Here is an 18,344-nt window from a genome sequence, read left to right on the forward strand (position 1 = left end):
CGTATTTCTCTAAGTAGCAATGAAGATAAAAAGAATGTCGGAATCATGATTTTTTTCCTCAGGATATTTGCTCATACATTAATGACTACTTTAAACTGAACCATGAGTCTGTATTCAAATGGCCTTTTCATGTGGATGCTGACAATGAAAAATGGTACAAGTGAGATCTTTTTGAAAACTTTATTTTTTTGCAGCTGAATTATTTCATGCAGTGATTATTTAATGATAATAGTGGGATTATTATGGACCACTTAGCTTAAGAAAAAAATCATGGCCTCTCATCTCACAACAATGGAGTTATGGATGAAAATAAAAATCATCATGTGTCTCACAGTGCGGCACTTAAGGGGTCACGCCCAAAGTTCAATTGCTCATATTTCAGTAACAATTTGGAGGCAAAAAGTGTGCACAATTTCTAGTTATACCAGGATATATGACCATGGCAAGTTTCATGAAAATCTGTGTCAGCAGGTGTCATGGCCTGGTTAACTTGAAATGGAATGACCACATGTCAATTCAGACATGACCTCAATGTTAAAAAATTCTACAAGAACACTTTCATTGCTAAACAGTTATATAATTGTAGCTGCCTATATATTTTGTTCGTTGATGAGCAATTCTCAAAAAATTTTAAAATTTATTGTTTAATGGTTTCATTAAATGTGTTTACTCTTTTCTATGGTATGTCATCTGTGATGCTATACATAAGAAAATCATTAATGGGTTATACCATAAATAAATGAAATGAAATAATGTATTGATGACACCTTCATATAGGGTGATCAGACATCCAGGTTGGTCTAGACATGTCATCCTTTGTAACTGGGCAAAATCAATTTCGTCCAGTGCCCCTGCTAACCTATTAAGAATGGGGAAATGTCCTCCATTTTGAAAATTATGTTATATTAAGTATATTAATCTGCTATTAGCAACTCAGAATTTCCCAAAATTTCTAAATATTTCTCCAGCCTACCATGGAAAAATACAACTGCAGAAAAGGTATTTTCTCAAATTTCATCCTAGTGGACTTCAGAGAGAAACAAAATAAACATTTCCTCAGTAAAAATTTATAATTAGAACACTGTCAAAAATGAAAAAATTGCTTGAAAAATTAATATACACAAACAAAAAACAAAATCACAATGCTAATAATTTCTTTCTTCTAAATTATGAATTTGCAATTGCGTTTCAAGTGTCCAGCTTTTCCTCCATTCCCCCTTTTCTTTTAACCCTTTCGTACCTTGATGTCAGTTGGAGCCCACGGGCATTTTTATTCATAGAACACCTGCTGGTGGGTACAGTTCGGATGTTCGTCCACTATCAGGCAGATTATTGAAGATTGGGAAATTGCCCTTCTCATTGAAAACATTGATTACGTGCACAGGAAATCTGTTAACAGCTAACCTTGCTATCAGTAAAAATATGCAAAAATTGCTTAAAAAAATTAGTTCCACGAAATATATATATATATATATATATATATATATATATAACCATAGGTCTAATCAATTATTATTAATCGAAATTATGATAGGATGCAATTTTTAAGATGCCTATTTTATTCATATCTTATTTTAAACACATTCAATTGACAGGCTCTGGCAGTCAGACAAGGAGTCGTTTATCCACCTCCGTGCATAATTAATATCAACTGCAGAGTTTTTCGATTGTGTGCATGACCTTCAGCAAGGACCCCTCTTTCGAACTATTTGCACCATTTAGAAAAAGCAGTTTTTGAAGCGAAGGTATGTTGTGAAAACTCTACCTTTTTCTTTCTTATTTCATCAACCAATTCCGTCGACTTTCACAAAAGTCACATCCGCATTGAATGTGTTAATAGCTAACTAGCTGATACATACATATAAATTCCTTAACAAAATTAGATCCACAGAAAAATATATCGCTAAATTCATACAACAAATTAATTTTATTGATCCAACTTATAAAATTGATGTTATTTTCCAAGCGGCCTACTTTTCCTCTTATCTCTTTTTTAATAGGGTGCTGCCCTCTTTTTTCACCTCATGGCATCTGGTCTCCCTAGTCACAAAAGCAAGGGTGACTGCCTATACAAATGCATTCAGTTACACTGGGCAAAACAAATTTCATCTTGAACCTAGTGAATATCTATAAATTAAGGTCATTAAACTAGGGTTTCACTGTGAATGAGATTATAACTTACCAACATATTAGCTCCAGGTTGTTGGGAGTCAGACACAGGAATGTTTATTTCAGTCCTTTGGACAGGGCAAGTGAGATGTGAGGTGCCTTGTATCTCATCTTGAATGCAGTCTTTTGTGTCAGCAGAAGACCTGAACTCATCATCAGCTACCTGATCTCCTTGGATACTCTGTGGAGAAAATAACAGTGATAAACTCACCTCCTTCAATGACAACAAATGAAGCATACTCCTAACAGTGATAAAATAGGATTTTCAATGTGATATCCAAGCATTTATATAAAATTTGGCATGTGTCTCTTAATCAATAACTTAAAAGCTAAATAGCTTCTGAAACCAAATTACGCAGGAAGATACTTGGTGTACTCAGTTCACAAAGTGGCCGTATTATTTTTTTATGCATATTAAAGATTTTATGCATAGAACATCTGCCGGTTGATACAGTTGGGATGTTCGTCCGGTTTCCAGGAAAATTTTATAAGGGTGGGGAATTATCCTTGTCATTGATAACATTCATTACGTGTATAGAAAATCTGTTAGCAGCTACCGCGTTACCTGTAGAAAGTACAAAAATTGCTTAAGATAATTAGGTCCATGAAATATATATAAAATGGTAGGTCTAATCAATTTTTATTAATCTAAATTATGAAATTGACGCTATTTTTCAAGATTCCCATTTTCTTCTTATCTAATTTTCAACACATTCAGTGTGGAGCACGTCAATTGACAGGTTCTGACAGTGAGGCCAGGAGTCCTTTATCCGCCTCCATACCTCATTAATATCCACTCCCGAGTTCTTCCAACATGTGGTTGACCTTCGGCAAGGATCCATCATTTGAACCATTTGGCCCGTTTGTAAATAGCAGTGGTTGAACGGAAGGTATGTTGTGGAAAACTTCCTCTTTTTCTTTTGTTATATTATCGACCAAATCAGACGACTTTCATGAAAATCATGTGTGCATTGAATTTTAATGTTAATGGCTAGCTAGCTGATACAAATACATAAATTGCTTGAGAAAATTAGATCCACAGAAAAATATATAAATTCCTACAGAAATTTATTTTTAATCCAACTTATAAAATTGACCTTTTATTTCAAGCGGCCTACTTTTCCTCTTATCTCTTTTTTTAATACGGTCCTGTCCTCTTCTTTGACCTCATGGCATGTTCTCCCTAATCACACAAGCAAGGGTGACTTCCCGTAGGAACGCATTCGTTTACACTGGGCAAAAGCAATTTCATCATGCATCCTAATAAAATCTATAAATTAAGGTCATTCAACTAAGGTTTCACTGTGGATGAGAATATAGCTTACCAACATATTAGCTCTGGATTGATGGAGGTCTGGCACAGGAATGTGTATTTCAGTCCTTTGGACTGTGGAAGTGAGATGAGAGGTGCCTGGTATCTCATCTTGAATGAAGTCTTTTGTGTGAGCAGAAGACCTCAGTTCATCATCATTTGCCTCATCCCCTTGGATACTCTGTGGAGAAAGTAACTGCGATAAACTAACCTCCTTCGAAGTCAACAAATGAAGCATACTCCTAGTATTGATGGGATAGGATTTTCAATGTGATATCCAAGCATTTAAATAAAAATTGACATGTGTCTCATAATCAATAACTCAAAAGCTAAATAGCTGCCAATCCAACGTAGGCAGGATGGAACTTGTTATACTCAGTTCACATAGCGGCCATATCACAAAATCCTTGGGGCAACAGAAGCAGAAGATAATTATTTTCAACAATGGTGCCTTAAAATGGGAACCTTTCATGTAGCATATGTTTTTGAATAATTTCTATTGTGATTGGCCTCTTGTTAACATGTGCTCAAAAATGAACTCTGGGATAGAAGAGGTATATCTCTATACGTTCAATGGTGTCAGGCTCAACTTTGTGGAAGTTGAAGTTCACAAATGAAAAAAGGACTTCGTTTTCTTCCACTAATTTATTTTTATGGTACGACACGTTTCGACCTTGAGCGGTCATTTACGAGTACAAAATTTTGTCAAAAGTCAGGTAAATATATACCAGGAAGGGACTTGGGAAGGTTGGAGGGGGAAGTGGGTTTCCCCCTCCAACCTTCCCAAGTCCCTTCATGGTATAAATTTACCTGACAAAATTTTGTACTCGTAAATGACCACTCAAGGTCGAAACGTGTCGTACCGTAAAAATAAATTAGTGGAAGAAAACGAAGTCGTTTTTTCATTTGTGAGGTTTATCTCATATGTTGGCCACTTTCTGAGGTGGAAGAGTATGAAATCGTTAGCCTGATCCTGGATGAAAGAGTTTTATAAAAGCGATTAAGAGGAGAAGAAAATTTTCAAAGTCACAAAACCTCCACACATAACTAATATGCATTCCCGACTGTTTAGATAGTGTGTATGACCTTCTGCAAGGACCCCTCTTTCGAACCATGTGCGCCATTTGTAAAAAACAGTGTTTGAACGGAAGGTATGTTGTGGAAGACTTCCCCTATTTTTTTATTATTTTATCGACCAATTCTGACGACTTTCATAAAAATCACATCCGCATTGAATGTGTTAATAGCTAACTAGGATGATTCAAATACATAAATTCCTTAAGAAAATTAAATACACAGAAAATATACAACTTAATTCATACAGTAAATAAATTTATTGATCCAAATTACGAAATTGGCATTATTTCTCAAGGGCCTACTTTTCCTCTTATCACTTTTTTAATATGGTGCTGTCCTCTTTTTTCACCTCATGGCATCTGGTCTCCCTAGTCACAAAAGCAAGGGTGACTGCCTATACAAATGCATTCAGTTACACTGGGCTAAAGCAATTTCGTCATGCAACCTAGTAAATATCTACAAATGAAGATCATATAACCAGGGTTCCATTGTGGATGAGAATATAGCTTACCAACATATTAGCTCTGGATTGATGGAGGTCTGGCACAGGAATGTATATTTCAGTCCTTTGGACTGTGGAAGTGAGATGAGAGGTTCCTGGTATCTCATCTTGAATGAAGTCTTTTGTGTGAGCAGAAGACCCCAGTTCATCATCATTTGCCTCATCCCCTTGGATACTCTGTGGAGAAAGTAACTGCGATAAACTAACCTCCTTCAAAGTCAACAAATGAAGCATACTCCTAGTATTGATGGGATAGGATTTTCAATGTGATATCCAAGCATTTAAATAAAAATTGACACGTGTCTCATAATCAATACCTCAAAAGCTAAATAGCTGCTAATCCAAATTAGATATGAAGATACTTGGTACACTCAGTTCACAAAGTGGCCGTATCACAATAGGGTGGTCCTTATTTTTCGACTTTTCGAATTTCTTTCAGGACACCCCCTCATTTTATGCCAATTGGTGTAAAAACATATCCTGTAACATATTATTGCAATTGGGTCACGGGAAAACGTGCCGCATCGCACTCAAAGTTTGGAAATTTTGGTATTTTCGGCTGTTTTTCAGATGTATGGCGATAAGTAGGCGCTGGTTTTTTTCAACTGATTTTCTATGGTAACTAACGATACAATGGACAGTTGGCATGATTCTCCTAAAATATTTTCCTATTGTGACCAGTGGTTCCCGAGATACGGCCCCAAGAGTGAGCGCGCCCCACCCTAAGCAGACATTATTTGTGGCACGCGGGTTGAATACACTCAACATTTGTTGATCATTCTCACTCTTCGTAAAACCATAGAATTCTTTAAGTAAACTTTATTATTCGTCAATATAACCTTTAATACTATATTCATCAATGTTTATTGCCAAAATGGGGTAGTATTTGGTCTTAGTGATTTATTCTCCATAGGTTTTGAAATATTTAAAACGGAGGAACATTAGTGTCCGACGACTTCCCGATCTACGCGTCGAAGACACTTTATAAAATAGCTTGTATATGTAGTGCATTGTAGAATTTGGATATGGAAACTTTAAACGCCGATCAAATATTGTTTATAGGTCTTTATGAGAAAATATCTGTTGGCTATAAATTCCATGCAATGGACAGGTGCTAAAATTTCTTGTCTATAACTTTCTTAAGTTTTCTTTTTTAATTTGCGATATTGTTCTAGACTTTTATTGAAAGGAATTTCTTTGGGAGAAATTGCGATAGTTTCACCATAGAATCGGAAATTTGGAAATTCTTTACCATTAGTGGTTATTGCAGGACGAAGAACTGAGTCACAAATGGAAAAACAATTAAAATTCGTGCCAGCCCTCGACGGTCTACTCAACATTGCCCATGTCGATGGTTAAGAGAAGATACCTCTAAAATAAGGTAGAGAGTTTCTTCACAGTAAACGAGAAGAGGGCAGACCAGGAAGAATACTTCGATTGTTTAACTCGTTAAAACACACAGAAAAGAAGGCTATCTTGCGACTCTAATTAGCTGACGAACGGTGTATTACGACTGCGGCGATCTAAATACGACGATATGAAAGATAATTATTTGTTTTTATTTAAACCTGACGTAAACCAATCGATAATTTGCAATACTTAACAGTTTCTATTAAAATGTAATTATAATATGCAAACGTAGACCTAAATTGCTGTTAGTAACTCTTAGTGTTATGAATTTTGAAAATTTATCCTAAATATAGTTCAGTATCTTCAAAGGACAGCAATGGCGAATGTAATGTGTCCAAATGTTTTCGAAGAAAAGCAGAGAACATTGCCACCAGTTCTTTATACTGTCTGACAGTAAAGCGGGCTCGAAGGGTCCTTCACTTCACCTTCACAAGATCACTTCGAGATTTGTCTCAGTTATAAATGCAAAGTGAGGGACAGGGAAGCTCTTATTTATATTGACGAATTTATCATAGATCGCTCATCTATCCGTCACGGCCGCGAGCGTTTACGGCAGGAGTACGCATCAAACCTACGCAGAGCATTTGTATTGAAAGAGCTGGATGCAGTTACCATATACTGGACGGAATATTTCTTTCAGCATTGATGGGCAAAGAACTGGTGAATAGGCTTCCTGTCATAGCCACCAGTCCGGGAGCTAAGCATTTACTTAAGGTTACAATTTCATAATTAGGCAATGGGAAATATCAAGCTGTTGCCGTGTATCAGATGCTGAAGGAGTGGAACCTACATGAAATTGTCCAAGTATTCTACTACGATGGTACTGCGACCAACATTGGGAGACTCAGTTGCGCATGCGCCTTATTAGAGCAGCTTCTCAAAAAGGATTATTTGCTTCTACCAAGCCGGCACTACATATAAAAGCTGGTTTTAAAAAGTATCTTCGACGAGAAGATCGGGGAGTCGTCGGACACTAATGTTCCTCCGTTTTAAATATTTCAAAACCTATGGAGAATAAATCACTAAGACCTAATAATACCCTGTGTTGGCAATAAACAGTGATGAATATAGTATTAAAGGTTATATTGACGAATACTAAAGTTTATTTAAAGAATTCTATGGTTTTACGATGAGTGAGAATGACAAACAAATTTTCAGTGTATTCAACCCGCGTGCCACAAAAAATGTCTGCTTAGGATGGGGCGCGCTTACTCTTGGGGCCGTATCTCGGGAACCACTGGTCACAATAGGAAAATATTTTAGGAGAATCATGCTAACTGTCCATTGTATCGTTAGTTACCATAGAAAATCAGTTGAAAAGAACTAGCGCCTACTTATCGCCATACATATCCGAAAAACAGCCGAAAATACCAAAATTTCCAAACTTTGAGTGCGATGCGGCACGTTTTCCCGTGATCCAATTGCAATAATATTTTCCATGATATACTTTTACACCAACTGGCATAAAATGAGGTGGTGTCCCGAAAGAAATTCAAAAAATCGAAAAATAAGGACCACCCTAGTATCACAACATCCTTGGGGCAACGGAAGCAAAAAATAAATGTTTTCAACAATGGCGCCTTAAAATGTGAATCTTTCATGTAGTATATGTTTTTGACTCATTTCCATTGTGATTGACCTCTTGTTAATATGTGCTCAAAAATGAACTCTGGGATAGAAGAGGTATATCTCATACGTTGGACACTTTCTGATGTGGAAAAGTATGAAATCAACAGCCTGATCCTGGATGGGAGAGTTTTAGAAAAGCGGTAAAGAGAAGGAAAAAATATTCAGAGTCACAAAACATCATAGAAAAGACAGCAGTTGGAGATACTTGGAGCTAGAACTTTTAGAGAAGTGATGAAATATTTTTAGATCCGAGAACGCAGGAAAGAAGCCTACGGTCTATGAAAAGTCCTCTCGATTGGCTATGAAGGTGTGCGAACTATGGTGACGCTTCCCTTCCAATATGTGTGTGACTAAATGTATTTAGCGGTACCACAGGAAGTACTAAAACTTACGGAAAATGCGAATAGGCTAAAAGTAGGGTTTTTGTTGAAGTACAAAACTCAGGCACTTTTGAGGGAACATTTGAAATCATGCGATACTTTTGCGGGTAAGTGCAAGAAGGAGCATAAGGTTCCCCCTAATGAATAAGTATATTGAGATACCAGCGGACGAAACTAAAGATGATGGCTGCTGGATTAAGTCCTAAAGAAACTCGGCAACTGAGGGAAAAAAGGGAATCGTCGGAGAGCGTTGAGTCGACATCGTCAATTCTTGTATGGGAAAATAGTATCAAAAATTTTCTTCATCAATTCATCCGAAGAAAATTAAACGGGCGAGAAATTAGCCGATTTGTATCTCTACTTTCCTCATGAAATAAACATTCAGGACTATAACCTAAAATTGGAACTTCCTCAGGGAATGCGTCTGCCAACTGTGATAGAGGTATATACAAGAACAAAGTAGCAGCAATGATCGTTCCCGCAACTTTAGCTGACGCAAAAGTCATAACTTCGTAAGATACATCAAAGCTAGTGTACCAGAATTACTTTCGTAGACAGAAAAATATGCTAATTACTGTGAATAGAAAAGAGAGGTGTTATCAAAGGGCCTTATTTCATTGGAATGAAAGACTATACCCTTGTCTGATGAAAAAAGGGAAGAGGACTTATCAATAAAAGTTTAGAGGGGAATGTGTGTTGTTAGTTGAAGACACAGGGTCCCACTTTTGGAGGTTTGCCTCCCCCGTCGGAGGATTAGCAAAAGTTATAAAATCTGCGATTATTGATTCCTTTCAGAGTGAAAATTAGATACACAGAATTAAAAAGGATTTGATTATGAGGGTACCAAGCGAATACCGCCCAAAAAGGAGGCATCATCCCTTTGCTATAAGCATAATTCCAACATCCCTTGCAGTGTGGGTAGACTCTTCCCGGGATTCCCACCGGGTTAATTTTTCCATGATGGCCAACATTTCAAGCTCCGACTCGAGGCTAATCCTAAGGGATAAATTTTGTTAAACCCCGAAAAGAGTTTACCCACATCATTCGCCGGGAAAGCATCAAATCGCCTTTCATCCCTTACAGTGGTCTATTTGCTAATTGCACTATGTTGACTTGGATTTGCGTCATAAACGTTGGGAGGGTAATCTAGGGACCCAATTTGCGTTTCTGCAAGGATGCGTTTGGCGACCAATCCGAGATTTTTTAATTGCTGGATTTTAATATCGACGTAAAGGACTACCCGCTGATGATATATTGGAGAGAGACTCCGGTTCCTTCGGCTACATCTGAGCTTAGCGCAGTGGAATTTAAAAATCTATTGATGAAAGTTCAAATTTGAATTTCAATATTCCTTTTATTATACATACGGACGAGAGATTCGCGAAAGAATTTACCAAAACTTGTTGACAGCAGCAAAAGACGAGGAATGACACTTTCATAAGAAATACAGACCGGAAAGCAGGTAATTGAGTAATTCCTTCGTGATTGTTCCTCACTTGACGATGCTGATACATCAAATATTAGTAAGAATGACGAAGAAAGATGCACTTGGTGTGAATTTAAGTGCATCTGGGGCGTTCAAGAGGGGAGCGGGGAGGATACGCCGGCGGACTTCACCCTTATTCATCCATTTAGTCACAGCTGTCGGACAATACCGGAATAGAAGTGCAGAAGTTCCCAAACCGTCATAGCCACTCGAGAGGCGTCTTCATAGACCGTAGTCTCCTTTCCTGCGTGCGCAGGTCTGAAAATATTTCATCCCTTCTTTAAAAGTTGGTAACATCGATTTGTTTAACACCGACGAGGCGCCAAATAAGGAACAAGTCGTCTCACAACGCTTCCTTTATTACCTTCTAACATTGTCCGATTTATATTATCAAAGATGAACGACCTCCGAGCAGCATGCGCGGGATGAATTTTGCTGCATTAGAGGCGTGGGAGGCGGAGAAGCGAGCGTGGAGGGAAAGGGATCGACCTGCGGCTCTGGTATCCACGACGCTGCGTGGGCGTTGGAATATTTTCTTCGCGGACGCGGACTCAAATTAGGCATTTTGTGGCGAAACGGTGGCAGATACGTCAAAATGCACGAAATATTTGCCCTCACAGGACAGTAACTCGGCAAAATCTATATGGAATGACCATAAAATATTATATTTTTCGAATTTTGACCCTCCCCCCCCTATATTGCATTTGAGCGAGGGTCAGGGGTTCACGTACAGGTCTCAAATTTTTCAGGCCTTATTTTTAATCGGTCCCAAAACTTTTTTTCATTGGACCAGATGGATTTGAAAAAAATCGATTTTTCCAATCCACCCTACTGAACAGCCAATGTACTGAATAGTGTAAGGCACAGAAAGAAGATAATCAAGAATATAATAAATTCTGACCGCTCCACACCAATAGTCTGGTGGATGAAACCTTAATAATTTAGGAGTTTCTTTTAACTTTCAAATGGCATAACTCAGAAAAGTAGATGCAGTTAACATGCTATTGTAGTTATAGATATATGTGAAGAAGTTCTTTGCCAAAGAAATCTGCATAAATTTGAGAGTAAAGCAGAAAAAAATACAAAACATGAATTTCATTCTATTCTGTGCTCAAAAGTATATTCTGACTACATACTCATAATTCATTAAACAAAATTTACTTATAAAGTGGAATACCAATCCATTCTTTGTTCAAAGAAACACTTACAAAAACCTTTCCTGAAAAGGTAAACATCTAAAACAATTACCTATCTATAAAAATATTTAGGTTTAAATAAAACTGTCCGCAAAATTAATCATAATTATCAAAATACCCAGTGCCAATTTGACACAAAAACAACTTTCCTGAACAACACCTAAAAAGGAAGGGTTTGATATGGCAAGCCACGATTGTGAAGACTGTTACATATGGTTAACCATATCAATAAATAAAACATTGTATTTCACCAAATAAGCCATCTTTAAAATCAAATAAACAGAGCACGCGAATTTAGTGCATATCTTAGTTGGTATTCATAGAAATAGAACTAAGGAATTTGATAACACCAAAATTTGAAACACAGAATGCAATTTTAACAAACAGATTATTCAAAGAAACTTTATTTTGACTGAAAAACAAAATAAGTTGCAAAAGCTGAAGTGACATACATTGTTCTAGCAAATAAAACGTACTCATATTAATAAAAATGTATGCAGAAATAAAAATGTAAATATAATCTAGTGACAAAGTGACAAAACAAACATACTAAACATATTGATACTTTAAAGATACGTCACATTTATTTTGTGATCGTTATTTATTTTAAGTCGATTGTTTGCAACGTTTCTTGACATTTTTCGTAACAATCAACCTCAAAGCTTAAACGCAATTTTAAATACAGGGCCACTTATGCATTCATTGTACCTCTCCTCTTTTCACATTATAAGCCGTGAGAATTGAGAAAAGTTTTTTAACCATCAGCAGGTATGTTTTGTAATAAAGAAAACCTCCAGAATTCACATTTTGTGTTTGTGCAGTTGAGCCTATGATTGGACACTAACGTAAGGCTCCATTTCAGTTCACCCTTACAATTAGCAGGAAATGGTAAGAGATCTTTTGTTCATTTTAACATGTTTCGGCTACCCAAGTGAGTAAATACATTAAAAGGAATTTTTTCATAGCGTAGTGGGTCCATTGCCTTTTATGAGTTGACGAACTTGAATGCCCCACTTTGTTAGCTATGATTGTTTTGCAAACACATATTTGAATGAGACAACAAAACGTCTTCCTTTATCACCACCGAAACATCTACTGCGTGGTAACTAGCACTTTGCATGGAGATTGAGAAACAAAGCTTGCGGGAAACTGGGCTAGTTTCACTATTCCGTCAACCATGTACGACGGCCTTTAAAGTTCTCCAGTATTATCAATTAACAAAAATAATGATCTATTTAATTTTAATCTCTAATCAAAGCAATTTTTAAAATAAAGTTGGATTTGCCACTTTCAAGAAGTCATACAGTAGATATTCTATTTCTCAAGTCGTGGCATCAAGTGAATAATCAATCACACCTTTGACTTAATCCAATCAAACAAGTGCTAAAACTAGTTGAATCCACACATATTATATATCTGGATTTCTCATTGCTGTCGACACAAACCAAAGACTCTCACCTAACATTTTCCGAAACATACCATGCAGCACTCTTCGAAAGAGAATAAACGAAAGTACTCACCCTAAAGTAATTACTCCCACAAAATTTTCTCAGGTTTGCGTCCGATTCTAAACATATCTTTTTGAAAACTCTGAATTCCGTGAGCTTTTTCAAACATAGTGGACACATCGTGTTGGGCAGGCCATCTCCCACAGCAACCTAAGATAGCAATCAACACGCTATACAATTGAGGAAGTGAAAAATGATGCTCATAAAACGGAATAAAGTTAGCAATAGTAATAAGATAAATCAATAAGGTGTAGGTAACGTGCCACTTACTTCTAAACCGAGTAAACCATTTATGGCATCCTTCGCAGTTATTCTGCAAGCTAAGTTGTAAGTGAATATGTCGTAATAATAATCATTATCCTTCATGCATAGTCTGCATAAGGTACCCTCAGAATCCGTTTCTGATGAAGGGGTGAAACTCCCGGCGTTAGGATTCATATTTTAATTTCAATCACTCATTCAATCCTCAAATTGTTTAATCGTCGATGACATCAACACACATCAGACTGAGATCTCCAGATTCGTCACGGGAACTACATACATTTCGATGATAAAACATATATTTAGAATACTTAGGGTGAAAGATAACTTCAAATTTTAATATGTAAATAACTCATATTCACCTCAATGAAAACATACACCACAGCCAAATGGATATTAGGGTTGACCTTCTAGTTCACTGAATCAATATTAATATAAGATCATGCAGTAAAGATTGGTTTGCTTTCGCTGAGTGTTAGTTTTAATTTCTACCGCTAGAGGCAAGTATACATAGCAGGCCTCTAATCAAGGCGCGTTCCGGCAGAAGTGAACATTAAGTATGAGACTGAGTTTGCCTATCAAATGATTATGGTATGTATTATTATTTTCTTGGTACTTAAAGTGCTTTCCTCCTTCTCTTTTATATAAAATATTCAATTAAAAACATCACTTATAAAAATCAAAGGAAAAAGCTATTTTCTAAGGCTTTCTTTCAAAGTTAATTTTATACCATTAACGTATTTTTCAGAATAAATATCAATTTAAATATAATGTATCATTTACAGAGATAGTTAGTCACCTCATCTACTCTTCGCAGACTTGTTTTAACGTTGCTTTACCCATGTGCCTCTAAAAATTCTCCCATTGTACAGTCGTTTAATGTGTCTCATCAATACCGTGCAATACTGTGCTTTGTTCCGATAGCATTAATATTGCTTGCATAGTCTTAAATGAAACTTAAGGGATTTATACTCTTCCTCGACCTACACTATCAGGAAAATGGCGGGGATCACAGTCGAAAATAACAATTTTTTTCTTCCATTAAAAATACACTCATCCTCTACAATATTAGTAGTGTCGGTTAGAGTCCGAACAGTTGGCACTGGTGCCGTCAAAGTTCAGAACGCGCCCTGCTTGTAAGACTATGTATTCCTTGCGTGCTATCTATATGCATGATTTTATAATGATATTTTTCATGAATATTCTCGTTAAACTTCTCTATCCATTTTGCTGTGGTGTATTTTTTTCTTGAGGTTATTGTGAGTTCTTTTAAGTTTAAAATTAATACTAGTCTTTCCCCGTGAGCATTCAAAATATATACTGTATTCATTAATGTAGTTTCCGCGACGAATTTGGAGATCTTAGTGTGTCATGTGTAGATGATTTCATCGAGGATTTAACTTATTTAAAGGTTGAGATAGTGATTGAAATTAGAACATGAATCGTACTGCCGGGATTGTCACGGACTTGTGCAGACTATGTACGAAGAATAATGATTATTATTACAATATATTCACTTCCAACGTAGATTGCAGAACAACTGTGAAGGATGCCCTGCATAATTTCCCAAGTAACATTGACCGTTGGGCCTCTGTTGGGGAACCGTAGTCACGGTTGGCTCATTGTGGGTGGATATGCCAACCAAATTCCGCTGTTGGCCCAACGCAGATATTGTTCGTTGGCCCAACGAAACGGTTTATGCTGTTGGCCCAACGGAAATCCCCAACAATGGCCCTACGAAATGGATTATCGTTGGGCCACCGTTGGGACATCATACCATTTCCTCAATTTCCGCCATGAGCGCTGCAAACAAAATTCCGACAAGATCTTCAACGTATTTGACATATATGGTTCCAAGAAGTGGAGGCTTCTTTAATGCAACTTGTTAGTATATATATCCCGGAGGGCACATGAAAAATTGTAAACTTATAAGATCTGTCTGTTTCGAGTCTAACTTAACCGATGAAAGTTCGATATGGGCCGAAAATAAGCACGATGTATACTACGATTGCATACGTTGCAGGATACGGTTCACATGGTTCCCTACCCACATAAGACACTGCCTCCAAAAGGCGCCTTTAGGATGCCTTTTAGGTGCCTATAGGAGGCGCTAGTGCCTTATGCCTTTTTCAAGGCGCTTTAAAGGCGCCTTTCAGTTGCCTTTAGCAGGCACCCCAATGAAAAACTTGTACATAGTTTCTATACAGGGTATAAAAATGTACACGTTTTATATACACATGTATATAGTTGTATAGAACGTATAAAATATGTAAATTCTACAGAAAGTACACAATTTCCATACAGAATGCATACAACGTACACATTTTGTGCAAATTTGTGTGCAGTTGTATTGCCTGTATAAAAATTGGGCATTATATACAATGTAAACATTTTTTATAAATTTTTAGAGCCTGTATAGCAACATATGCATTGTGTACACGGTATAATATTTACACAAGTGAATACTATATACAAAAGTTTATGTGTAAGGGTCCGTTTAAAATCTGTACTAAAACAGTTACTTCTATTATCACAATAAAACTGGAAGCTTGGTTATAAGGTGTTAATAATATACACTTAATCAGCATCCATCAATATAATCGCGTTTGACGTAATTCTCTACATATGTAATCCACCACAGTAAATCCAACAAATTATTGTAGGAAAAAAAATGTGCAAACCAGGACAAGAAAGTATTTGCGCAACTTTTCATATCTACGGAAAATATATATTTGGCATATAAAAAACTCAAGTTACAAATATTTGCCCACAACGAACTTATTTTAATATTTCGGATTTAAAATCGTACTTTGAAACCAGCGCCAAAACGACCGGCGGCCATCTTGAGTACCCAAACGGCCATTGCTACTCTTTTGTTTACTTGTGTTTACTTCCGTAACTTCCGAAGCTGCTCTATTTAGTGACTTAGCGAGTTTAGCTGTGCTATAAGAACTTGTTTCGCTAGCAAATTTACGTTGAAGTACGCTGTAGGAGAGGAAAATAATCCGTATTTCGAAGTGAAATCTGGCGAAAAGGGATATGAAGAATATTGTTTCCTGCACAAGTAATAAAATCTATGTCGGAATAGGTTTCTGTGAACAGAATTCCCTGAAACAGTGTCTCTTAGTGGGACGAAGACATATAAGGAGATGCTTCTGTCAGCATCAACCCATCTCTGCGGTGCTGATCATGTATACATGTAAGTAAATGGAATATTTTTTTTGTAAATCACCGAACTTTGAATGTACCCTTGTGTTCTAATACGATTGTGTAGTATATACTATGTATGGCCAAAGAACCTCTAATTACATTCTAATAATTATATAAGGTTATTCATAATTATATTATCAGTGTAATTACAATTTGGCATGATCTTTGCTTTCGCTGGCCTACTAAAAATACAATCCATTCAGACCGACTAACTTTGTAAGTGGAAATATCAGGGTTCTCGCTGTAGAGTCCACTTTGATGGTAGTTCATTGTGACATTAAAGCATTAGTCTCATTCTCAATTAGTTCGTGTGTGAAGGGTTTTTATTGAAAATGAATAACCATTGGGAATATGTTGAATAATCATGGTAATTAATAAGGTGTTCAAAACAGAGCCATCAATTTAACTCTCTCCGATCATTATCATTTAGGTATCCATTTGTGCTTGTGTTCATTTTTCACAAATGCCTTTCAGTTGGAAGAGGATGCAGAAAACTACATAAACTTGGAAAATGATGCGTGGCCCTTTGAGAATATAGGGAACTCATATACTATAATGCCAGCATTATGACATCGCAGCCTCTCCAGATCGCCCCCTAATTAGGAAAAGAAAATTTCTCGAGGTCCTGCGGGAGCATGAAGAACCCGAGGAGGTGAAAAAGGACCATGCTATCCCTGGAAGAGATAACGAGGAAAGTGATGAAGATACCGGTCAGTTAATACTTTAATAGGGAACTTATGTCAGCCACCTAATGCTATGTTGCAAGTACTGTCTTTCTTTTACTGTACTGGCTTTCAGAAATCAGCCCACTTCATAGGCGTAGCCTTGCCCATTCTTTCTGTAAAACGACCTTTGAGCATTGCTTTTGCATTCCATGTGTACCAAGGGACAATTCGACTTAAATGGCCTATGCATGTTTTGCCAAATGGCTATTTTTCCGATGCCTAAAGATCCAAGCATGATTTCTGAACTAGAAAACCCTTGTAACCCCCATCCCACAGCCAAAATTGTTCCACTATTATGATTTTTAAGTTATTGGCTAAATTATCTTCACAGGGTGTCAAATAGATAATGAAAATAGCAATATAGTCTGTTAAAACAGCTAGGAAGAGGGTTTAACTAAAATAGAGATTCATTGACGTATTTGCATGTTATGTATGCGAATTTTTCAGTTCAATATTGGAGTACATCATCAATGAATGAGGTATTTTTAATCAGTCAATCTTTAAACTTAATTCAACCAAATATTTGACTGGTTATCAACAGTACCATGGCTCAAATTCACTCATTTTAAGGTTGTTTAAGGCAATTATAATCGCACGTTTTTGCCTAACGTTAAAAATCCAGATTACTAAATAACATGTCAAAAAGGATGGATAAGCAATAAAAACAGTTTTAATGGTGTTTAACTGTGCCCTCTATTCCTATTTATTAATGTCAAATGCTGGTATGTATTTTCAATGCAGGTGGATCATTTCAGCAGAGTTGGAGGTGACAACTGCAGTGAAATGTGTTTGCCCCTAGCGAGGAAAGTGTTCACTGTAAGACTTTCTGTTAATAAACATTCAGTCAACAAAAGGGCAAATAAAAAGGCTTGAAATCTACAGAAACTTTAAATTTCATTTAAGGTAAGTCTTTCTATTTAATACTACTTGGGCTAGTTTTTTAATTTTCATATTCACTATTGAAGTTTCATGTTAATTTTTGAAATAAACATTCAAAGTTGTTATTTAGAAATTTCATTCTTTATCCCCTAGGTGCATGGTGCAGATATTTTCAAGATTTTCACTTTGCTACAATCGATAAAGAAGCTGTATGTAAATGCAATTGGGAAATGGCTGAGAAATCAATGTCCAAAGAAATCTTGTCTTGAATAAATGCAATTTGTTATTTGGATAATTTTTTAATTTGCTTATGTCTGTGACTGCATATAGAACCATACTATAGTAGATATTATGGTGATATATTGCATAATTGTTTCAGAATCAAGGGGTCAATGAAGGGGTAAGTGCTCCACCAGGGAGCAAGATTGAGAGTGAAATCATCAGTGAAATTGCCCGATTAATTAATTTTTCAGGCATGTCCTTTGGGGACAATAGATTTTTGAATGAAAGAAAACATTTTCTTATTTAATTTTTATTGGGAATGAGTCCTTGAAAAAATACTCACACTTAGGAATTGCAACTAGTGTAGCTGATATGCCC

At 36.5% G+C, this 18,344-nt stretch overlaps 1 protein-coding gene and 1 long non-coding RNA gene across 2 annotated transcripts in view; one reads left to right on the top strand and one right to left on the bottom strand.

Annotated features, from left to right (window-relative positions):
- The window catches only part of LOC124172482 (zinc finger protein 271-like), a 34,299-nt gene extending 20,930 nt beyond the window's left edge, over nucleotides 1–13,369 (bottom strand). Inside the window, exons 1-6 of the mRNA XM_046551920.1 lie at nucleotides 13,293–13,369; nucleotides 12,940–13,202; nucleotides 12,682–12,819; nucleotides 5,070–5,237; nucleotides 3,495–3,662; nucleotides 2,183–2,350 (exon numbers count right to left, since the gene is read on the bottom strand). Coding sequence (XP_046407876.1) covers nucleotides 2,183–2,350; nucleotides 3,495–3,662; nucleotides 5,070–5,237; nucleotides 12,682–12,819; nucleotides 12,940–13,107 — 810 coding nt within the window. The 5' untranslated portion in view covers nucleotides 13,108–13,202; nucleotides 13,293–13,369. The remainder of the gene's footprint in view (nucleotides 1–2,182; nucleotides 2,351–3,494; nucleotides 3,663–5,069; nucleotides 5,238–12,681; nucleotides 12,820–12,939; nucleotides 13,203–13,292) is intronic.
- Nucleotides 13,370–15,127: 1,758 nt separating this feature from the next.
- Nucleotides 15,128–18,034, top strand: LOC124172612. The gene is made up of 4 exons (XR_006868210.1): nucleotides 15,128–16,129; nucleotides 16,615–16,850; nucleotides 17,607–17,768; nucleotides 17,898–18,034. It is a non-coding gene; the product is annotated as an uncharacterized LOC124172612 (long non-coding RNA).
- Nucleotides 18,035–18,344: the final 310 nt, after the last annotated feature.

Source organism: Ischnura elegans (assembly GCF_921293095.1).
Source record: "Ischnura elegans chromosome 13 unlocalized genomic scaffold, ioIscEleg1.1 SUPER_13_unloc_1, whole genome shotgun sequence".
In the NCBI taxonomy this organism is placed as follows: domain Eukaryota; kingdom Metazoa; phylum Arthropoda; class Insecta; order Odonata; family Coenagrionidae; genus Ischnura; species Ischnura elegans.